The 10389-nt window shown below is 39.7% G+C and overlaps 1 protein-coding gene across 19 annotated transcripts in view; it reads right to left on the bottom strand.

Annotated features, from left to right (window-relative positions):
• Positions 1-2912: 2912 nt before the first annotated feature.
• The window catches only part of SLMAP (sarcolemma associated protein), an 88423-nt gene continuing 80946 nt past the window's right edge, over positions 2913-10389 (bottom strand). For all 19 annotated transcript variants that reach the window (XM_014943191.1, XM_014943197.1, XM_014943181.1 and 16 more), the window contains one exon: positions 2913-9498. In XM_014943191.1, the coding sequence (XP_014798677.1) occupies positions 9409-9498 (90 nt within the window). In that variant the 3' untranslated portion in view covers positions 2913-9408. The remainder of the gene's footprint in view (positions 9499-10389) is intronic.

Here is a 10389-nt window from a genome sequence, read left to right as displayed (position 1 = left end):
ATATTGAGATCAAAGCCCAAGACAGTGCTTCTCACTGATGGGCCCGCGTTCAAAGTGTGATGCGTGATTATCACCAACTGTTGAGGTTCATTTCTCCCACTCTAGAGTTCTGTATGCTCTGGAGCAGGGTTAATCACGTTTAATGAAATCAGCCCTAGATCCCACTTCTCCAAACCCACCAGAATCCACATCACAGTAAATCATCTTTGCCCGTGCCCTGCAGAGAAAGCCACCGAGTTACAAGCTGGAGGCAAGGCCATTATGTCTGCCCGAGTCCGTAGGCAGCTGCCACTCAATGATGGGGCAGCAACAGCTACAACCAGTGGAAAGCGGGTCCACTTGACTCCAAGACCTCCATAAACACAGTGCAGAACCTGAGCTGCTTCTGAACAGGTAAGCTACCTGCGTACAGGATGTGGATAGCCACAGATCTCTGAAGGTTTGGCTTTCACGGTTCAAGGATCCTCTTTTTACTTCTTTTCAGCTTCATTAGTCAGAACCAGGAAGGGTGAAGCAGTGGTGTCCCTAAGCAGCACTGACAGGACATGACTCTACCATGAGTCATCATCCTCTTTCTCCTCAATTGGAGAAGGCTGCTCGCACCTGGATCACCGGACACCTGTGGTAATACTCATCAGGACAAACAGACTGCTTTCCAAGCTTGCTCGTCAGAGGCTGCAGGAAGCAACCTTCAAATTAAACAGTGACAACTTTATATTTTCACAGACCTTCAAAACCAAAAGGACTGAAGACCTCCAATATGTGCTCAAAATCTAATGAATAATATAGTCATCTTCTGATGAAGCACCTGAGCCAGCAGGATCTAGCAAAAGCCCTATTTACAGTCTAATAAATTAAGACGTTAACACATACAGCTGCAGAATACGACTAAATACCCAATTACTGTTCTTTATTTTAGAATAAAAAACTTACCATGTTTTAAAACACTCCAGTGAAATGTATTTAATGGGAACTGGAAAACATTTACAGTAAATGAACACCACTGTTACATGAGCCTGTGTGCATTTGAGTCGAACTGAGGTGCCTCAGTTGAGAAAGATCTCTGCCAGTAGAGTAGTCTCATCTTCTATCTCCATATACATCACATCAAAGGCTTCACCGATGAATCTCCTTGTCTAAGGGCAGTCAGGAGCAAAGACGCCCGGCAGACCCACGTTCCAAGCAGATGCAACATCCTACACGCCTGACAACACAATTCAGTTCTCACCAAAGAAATATCCCAGCAGCACTTCTGCTGGAATTATTGCAGTATTTGTTTCTTAATTACTGGGGGAAGCATCAGTTTGGAGCAAGTAATTTTTTACCAATCCCGCTAGATTTGAAATGAGAAAGTCTATGTAAGTCAACAGAGTTATTTCGTTTTTCCTATTTCTCTAAGTCTCCACCTCAACAGAGGCATGGATGTGCTAAGGAACACCCTCGCTCACTGCATAAGGAGTCTTTCACATAAATAATAAAGGAGATTGCTAATAATTTGTTATTGGTTGGGACATAACTAAGGAAAGTATAAGTATGATCCTTCCCTGCAGGTGCACCATGGCAGCAATTTCAATTTTACTGTTTAAAACAGATGGATGACAGCCCTTTAAATCTGAAAATATTGGGAACAAGGGAAGAACCACAGTTGAGAGAAGCCTGCAGAGACGACGTACAATTGCTGCAGCAGGTAACACACAGACACCAGCACCTGGCCAACCCAAGTCTGCAAGTGCAATTAAAAAAAAAAATCACTGTGAAGTTGCTGCAGGCTACATTTTCATACACAATAATTATGAAGTGGAAAAAACTAAGTAATAAACGTCTATTACAATGCCCAGCTACAGCTGGATTACAGTCAAGTTCTGCAACAGAAAAGCTGCCCATCAGCTGTGTCAATCAATAGAAAAAGCAAACGCCTTTAATATCACACCTGACCAGCCTCTAATATTGACACGGAATCTTTAAGAACGAACAAACCTTTTTGCTCACCCCTTTCCCCTATAGCATTACTCAGAAATCAACTAATTCAGTGCTTCTCTCCTTGGTCTCAGATAAAGCGTTCTGTGCCAGTACGTGGGAGCCAGGAATTTGAGACCAAGTCAGTGGTAGATGTTAGGTGTGACCTCTGCTACCAACAGCATCCCATGAAGAACAGACAGACAGACATATTCAACACTTTTTTGGGGGGGATTTCTTTTTCCTGTTGTCCTCCTTTGAGGATGCATCTAATGCATCTGATAGAATGTTTTAATGTTAACTCTGATTTTAACTTTTTAAACAGAGAAACAGGAGAGAGGCAGGTTACCTAGGCTCTGACACCAGGATTTAGCACAGCCTGGAGTGAAACCACACTTGCTTAATCTACACCCTGGGGGTGGATCCAAACCACACAGCAAACAGGGAGGAGACTCCCCTTCCTCAAAAGGCTCAAACTTGCTGAAAATTACGTAAATGACTCAGTAAATGTCCTTCTCCTGAGTCAGCACGGAAGCAGGGCTCCAGGATTGCATCTGATTCACTGTGCAGGTTAAAGACTGTGGGACTGTTGGTTGGTTTTCTTAAAGGATGATCTGTGAATGATACCCTGGTGGTCACTAACAAACTCATAACCATTGCACAAACCAAGGTTACACTCACACCCCGTGCTCCAGCCCTTCTCTCCCAGGGTCTGCAGGCAGAGCTGCTGCAGCAGCACGGATTCACCACACCACACAGGGGCAGAAAGGTCATATGGCTATGAACACTGTTTGTACAAAGTAAACAGGTAAGTAGATTCCAATTTTAAAATAAGTTTTAATTGATTTCATTAACTAGTAAGTTCTTCTGCAGTAAAACAGTGTGTCATGTTATTTGGATATTGTGGAGTGCTGAAATTTGGAGTTAGGCTGAATGAAAGACTATGTACATCCAGATCAGCTTTTGGTTGTGTTGTAAATTTATTCTTATAATTTTTACCATTTATTCATCCCAAAAGACATATTGCATATTTGGAACATTTTTAAATAAGAGCCACTATATTATCCAAGACAAGTAGTTTTGTCACATCAAAACTGATGACATACCCAATAAAAGTATTTTCCAGAGCAAGAACTCCTTACAAGAAATATAAATAGAATATAAACTTCATAAATGATCTAGCACAAAGATTAAAGTAGTAAATCCATCCCATACTGAAGGCAGTACTTCCCCACTCAGAGTATGCGTGTGATATTTCTTTAAAACAAAATAATCCATTTCCTAACAGAGGGCATGGAAACAAATACAGACTAACTTCTGGATAAATGTTATTCCAATAGAGCAGAATGAATCGATCACTTTACCCTTTTCTCTCAAGTTACTGATTAATATTATCAGGTAAGAAAAAAGTTACTTTTAGTGTAACCCAAGCTCTTGATTTGTTTGTCTTCATCAGATATGATGAAGAGACAACATGCTCGGAAGCGCATCTACAGATTCAATATATCACCTGACATAATAAAAGAATTACATCTCCATTCTAACATCTCCATTCCCATAGTTGAGAATTATTGGAGAACCTCAATTACCTCTCCATCCTCCTGGCTGCCCAACGCAAGTAATCATGACCTATCTTACCACATGCAAGCGCAATCTCCGAACAGCAATGTAGACACATGCACACACACTCTCGGTGCGTTAGAAGTGTTACATTTCCAGTGCTGGGAATAATGCTGACCCAAATCGAGTAAACTGAAAAATTTAAACGTAGTCACATGAATAATTTAGAATTGCCTTATAGAGGGAAGCAGCAGTAACAGGCAACAATGTGATGGGGCTGAGGGAAGAGAGTAAAATGTATTATCTTGGAAAAAGGACTGGTTTTGCTTCCCTGTACGATCTAAGCAAATCTATGGGAAGCAATCAGTACAGGATTCAAGAACATATAAAAATTTATGCCTGTCAAAACATTTTAAAATAAAATTTCATTTCTGTAAGTTTTAAAAAATATGAGTAAGTATTGGTGCTATTAGACCAAGACTTCTGTAAATCATTTAACATTCCAATAAAAGCAGTCACTACACTACTGTCACTGAAACTAATAATCCAGATTAAAAAACAGCTGACTTTGCGAACACTAAGTGAAGGAATTACTCTATGAATGTTTTCCCTGTTGTCCTGCAGGGATCTGGTTTTGGCTCACTACTGTCCAACACTGTGCGATCAATAATCTACAAAAGCTTTGTTAGTCATCCCTGTTAACACCTGAAGGGAGGAGAAACATACCCACTGATGAAGTGCTGACCAGTAACAGGCTGGGAACAGACTGCTGCCCTGGCCTGGTTGCCTGCAGCGGTTTTTAACGAACAATATTGCAAAGTCAGATACCACAGGGCTGGGGCGATGCAAGGAATGCACAGATTTGATTCACAAGATTAAAATCCAAATGCGAGAAGTCAGTGAATCCCCAAAAGGGTTCTGGTAGCCAGCCAAGTAAGCAGAGCAGAGCAGGATATAAAGCTTATTATCTATTTATATGATGTAAGTAAAGTCATTAATGTAAGGACATGTTCTGTTCTGGCATCTACTCTTCAAAAAAAGAACATTTAGAAAATTAGAAATAGTTTAAAAAGCTGGCAACAAAAACTAGAGGGATGAAGAAAAAAAAATAAGAAATTCAATCCATTCATATAAAGTAAGATTGGAAGGTATTTTGATCATGGTATGCCAAATCCCTGAATAAGGACAATATTTGCAGCAGTAGAACATCCTCCAAGAGAGATATATTGAAATCCAGTGGTTGGGAGCCAAAGCGAGTGGGTTGGGGTTTGTTTCGTTGGCTTTTCTGAGAGTGCAGTAGCTGCTCAAGTAACTTACCTACAGAGGCAACCAATTTTTTTTCTGAACTTCTTCAAGGAAGACTTCTTTTTTTCTAAAATAGATACTTAACTGCTTGACATTATGCTTCTGATGTTGAAATCAGTCTGTGAAGTTTTATGACCGCGATATCCAGAAAAGCAACCAGATCTGAGTTTCTTCTGCCTTTACCAACAACTGGAAACATTAGTCTCTGATGCCTTTGTTTCAATTGCTAGTTTGCCTTCTACTTCTGGGAGCCCTTCATCCAATGCTGAGAGCACCCACTGTTTTTAAAACAGTAGCAGGTGCAACCTTCCCTCCAAGCAGAAGATCCTGGCTCTGTGGACAAACCTTTGCTCATTAATTTGAATGAGTCGGCATGAACTAAAAACCCAGGAAGGCAGGAAGAACTGGGAGACCCACAGTGCAGCCCAATTCCCCACCGAGGAGAAAGAAAGGAATTTTGTGTCCAGAAGCACATGCCAAGAGGGACTGGGATGAGTAAATCGGCTGGATCTGGGGAATTCAATGCAGCTGTTTGCTGGAAGCAATCACCTCTCAAACAGATCCAGAAGTATACGCACGAGAGAGAAGAAGATAATATGGCTTCTAATTCTTGCATATGATCAATTGCTATATTAATGGAGACTCAAAATCTTGAGACAGTTGCTAATGAGATACTAATGGTGGATGAAAAGCCAGAGGGGGAGAAAAGGCCCCTGGTGGAAAGCAGCCAGCCCTGGTTGCAGAGCTAGTGCAAACTACAGTGGCTTCCCAAAAGCCGTTGTGGTGACCTGGTGTTTTAAAGCACTCAGATGCTGCTGGTGGAATGAATCAGCAGTGGATTTGTCATGGAGAAGATGCAAGCTGAAGAAATGACTCTTGCAAGTGGTAGAACCCTACAGATTAAGGCAGGAGACATTCAAAATCTTATGTAAAGCACACTGAAAATTTGAACAAGTTACATGTTTCAGAAGGCTTGATTAGAGAAAGAAAAATAACGTAGGAATATATCCCAAAAATACATGCACAGATGATCACCTTTGCTTCAGCTGTCAGTCATTTGATACTAACCCTCACTAAGACTGTTTTATGATAAAACTTTGCAATAGATTGTGCACGCTCACAATTCTCCATTTAGCACCAAAAAAAATCCAGAGATTCTGTAAGAAGGATCAGGCTAAGACTCTGGAAGAACACATTTAATTCAGCTACAAGGAACAGGAAAAACACACTATATTTTTTATATATTTTATAGTTATATTTTTAAATAAAAGGCCTGCTGTTGTAGTACCCATGTAGGTAGAATTCTTTCAGAATTTTAAAAAAGGTGCTTCAGTCAGGAGACCGGGACAAAATTGAAGAATTTTATTATATTAAGTCTTCCAAATTGTCAACTGATAAAACAACTCTCAGACTAATTTTTCTAGTTTGAGGAATCTTTTTAAAACCTCAAACTTCAGTGCATGCTCAGAGCACTTACTTTACAAGTAAACTTAGAGCATCTTACATGTTTGTGGAAAGCTGCTCTTGTTACAGTAACTCCAAGGCTTAGCTAATCAAGCCTCACAACTAAGAAGAAAGAACCTAAATATGAATGTAAAAGAGCACACATATTTACTATAAACAAACTCAACAAGAACCAGAGAAGTTTGTGCACAGAATGCTTGCAAAATAATTCCACTCACTGCTGTACTATCAAAGCGCTGAAGAACAGCAGCTTCCCAGTTATCCATTCCTTCTCCAGGGATTCTCACAACAAAAGAGTGAACTGTGCATTTTACCTCATTCTTGATCATTTTGAACATGCAAATGTCAAGAGCTCCTGGTAAAGGCACTGTATTAGGGAAGTGCAGGTACACCTGTAAGCACAAACCCCCATGCAATGTGTACTACGCACCTGTGTATGCAATATAAATATGCACACATGCACATCATTAAAAGATTATTTAATTAGAAATCTTTCTCCTTTAATACAGCCACGTTGGGTCCCAAATCTCACCTCTCTGATGCTCTACAGATTTCTGAAAACACAACATTTGTCTTTAATACAAGAAAAAACTTAAGTCCCAGGCAGCACTGCTCGGTATGGGGCACACCTGGCAGCACAGCCCACCCGAGGCTGGTCCCAGGGAGCTCAGCACCTTCCCCATCACCAGCCAGGAGGGACCACTGCTCCACCAGGCCCCACTCCACCTCCTCACACCATGTCTACGTGCTACCAGCAGGGAGGAGGGAACAGAATCAACTGGAAAAGAAACAGTAGCTGTAGGAGGGACAAATTGGGAGTTCAAGATGCTGAAGAGAGGAGGCAGCATCAGGCTCCCTTCCCCGAGAAGGGCTTTCCATTGTTGTCCCACTCTCTGTGCCCACCACTCCTCCAGCCTCACAACCCTGCCACAGGTACAAGCCACCCTCAGCTGTGAACACTTTTCCTCCCCCACCATGGCAATAATGCTCCCAAGCCTTTCATCACACTCTCCTCCCCGCTCTCTCTCTGAAAGCCACAGCCAGGAGAGAGATCAGCTAGATAAAACCTTAGACCAGTGCAAATGTGAAATACAAGGTAAAAAAAAAATAAAACAAAATCTTTTGCTATTACTGGACATGCTGCAGACATTGTGCCTAGTAACTGTGGCAATATCTAGCGCAAAAGAAACTTAGCATGAATCTTTTGTTTTTAAATGACATTCAACTCAAACATGCATAGGGAGAGTAAAGTTATTTTATTAAATCATGCACATCACGTGTGTTAGTGCAAATAGTTTAATCTGTACTCCAGAAATTCTATTGTATTTTTATATCTTTACAAAATAGATTTAAAACAATTATTTACTTTAAAAAATGTAATTCTGAAGTTAAGCATTTCAGAACAATATTTGCAATAACCTATATACAAGAGGTACTAAGTACCACTGGCATACGAGTGTTCTGTGGTTGGATGGCTTCCTGCAACTGAAAAGGATGAAATGAATGAACTAAATGACAATATTTATATTCTACAAGTCACTTGTGGACTATTTTTTTCCAACTAATAATCCTCCCATTAGCAAATCCCACGTAATTTAAGATAGAACCTTTAATTAAAGGACAATGACCCTTAAAACCTCACAAAGTAAATTATATGCTAAATTTCTATTTAAATATTTAAACTATCTGTCGATTGCCATAACATTTTTAAAGCCAATTCAATTGCTGAGATTACCTCCCTATTTTGAAGTTTCCTTTAGCAGAGCCATTTTACTTTACCATTCTTTAGCATATTATTTAAGTCTTTAATAAACTTTTTTGACAGAACTGTTGAGCTGAACAAGACAACTACAGTCTACATTTAATTCAGCACTAACTACAGTGATTCCCACCAAAAGTCAGCAAATAGCAATAGTTATAGTACTTAGATAAGGAAAATAAACTTTGTAATGGGGACCACTGCATCATACTTACAGCCATGTGATGAGGATGCACAAAATTTTACTACCGAATTGAAATCATCTTGACCTGACAATACATCATCAGGTATATGATTCCAATTTTGTAGTATTTTATGTACCTTAGATTTTTTTCAGCTAATCACAGATGTACTGTAGCAGTTCTCTTAACAAAGTTACGTCAACAAAAGCTTATCTAAAGAGCTTCTCCAGCTCAAGTCAGAAAGTATCAAATGACTGAAAAAATAAATTGATACATGTGGTATGTGAGAAAGTATTCATACTTTTAAAGAACGCGTCTCTTTAAATATATGAAATTCAATAAATTACATTCAAACTAAAGTTAACGTAAGTTGTATCACTGCACTATGTCCATCAAATGACCAAGTACTTGCTCCCAGAAACCCCTTAGTTCACTCAAAAACACACACATGCTTACACTCGCACACGCGCACACTAAATACTCTAGGCTGGTCTTCACCATCGGTATCTCTGTCTCTTTAAGGCTGGACATGAATTGTGTTTATTTCCAAAAATCATTATAAAGCAATCCTTATCAAAGAAAAATACGCTTCCTTCAAAAGGCATGGTAAGAGAAGTTTTTGTAAGTCTTGTTCCCAACAGCTCAGTGACTAACAGCAAGTAAAATAGTATACTAAGTGGTTGTTTTTTTTTTTTTTAAAAAAAAAAAAACAAAGCAAAACAAAATTGTACTGAAAGGCACTGAGCACACTGCATGTGTTTTCCAAGTATCTGCAAGGTTACTTGGCTTGGGTGTCCAAATCAGAAATGTGTTTTTCCTTTTAAATCTGGCAATCAGATTCTAAAGTAAGTGTCCACAACCCTAGCCATTATAAATAATTTGGTACCAAGAAGCCTACTTTAGGCCACCATTATAGTATTCAGAATCCCAACATACTAATTTATAACTTGCATGAAATTGTAAGCAAAAATATTGCTCACAGTATGATGAATCACAATTTTATTCCCTCTTTATAGACAGATACATTTTATACAGTTTAAAGCAAATGACCCTACTGCTGTTCTCACGCAGAGCTGTGCTGTATTAAGAGGTAAAAAGGAAGAGAATTAATCTGTTTTCCCTCAGTATATGAATGTTGCCAGCTTCTAAAGGGAGGACGGTGTATGGATTCAACAACAGTTCTCATGGAGAAGCTCTGGTTAGGCCTGGGTACAGCACCACGGCTGTTACAGCAACCAAAGCTGCCATCACAGGCATCCAAGGCCATTGTCTCTGTGTGGAGAGAAAAAAAAAATCAATATCATATTTGTTCTAATTCATACTAACCAGTTTACCCCGTGGTTCCTGAAAGTCCTGAGGACCTGTTGATAGGCATCACTAAAACGTTACCCATGAGCCCTGCTGCAGGCTGGCCCTGACTTAGAGCATCACAGTAACCCGTGTTTCTCTAGCAAAGGGAACTCCACGACTCTTCATGACTGAGGATCATCAGGAGAACCTTTGGCAGTTCTGTATTTCCAGCCTCATTACTGTACGCACCTCAAAGGAATCTGCTATTAGAGTGTGAGGGCTTGAGATGTTTGAAACATCGCTTGTGCCAAGTAATCGCTAGACACAGGTTTATGCAGTACTGACATCTTTAACTGAGCTTTTTCAATCTTAAAATCCAGATCTATGAAGTTAGTTTGTAGCAGATCCTAACAACATCATTTCAAACCGATTGTCACAACATTTCATGACAAGAACAGCATTTTAAGAGGAGGACACACTGAGAGACGTTAGAGAAAATGCAAGCTGAGAGTTCAGAATACAAACCAACCACCTATTTCTCATCTTGTCTCTTTTTCCATCTTCTTCATAGCAATAGTGAGAAAAATTAAAGTGTTTAGAGCCAGAGAGGAATTTCTTAGTCCATAAATAGGAACCAAAGCTTGTTGATTTTTATTAAGAGGCAAACTCTTCATTTTTCATAGTTAATTAAGCAATTAAGCTTTCTTACAGGCCCTAGCATCGCAGCATTGTGCAAAAGGTAGCCCATTTGCTCAAGACAAACTGAGACTGAGTTAGAGGAGGCACATTCAGAACGAGTTAGAACAAAATTCATTGTTAGAATTAAGGAAATCACACAGATGTTAAATGATTAGTTGATTGCTCAGCTCGTCA

The sequence above is a fragment of the Calidris pugnax genome, unplaced genomic scaffold (genome assembly GCF_001431845.1).
Source record: "Calidris pugnax isolate Ruff unplaced genomic scaffold, ASM143184v1 scaffold128, whole genome shotgun sequence".
In the NCBI taxonomy this organism is placed as follows: Eukaryota; Metazoa; Chordata; class Aves; order Charadriiformes; family Scolopacidae; genus Calidris; species Calidris pugnax.
This window is presented reverse-complemented; position numbering and strand designations above follow the sequence as displayed.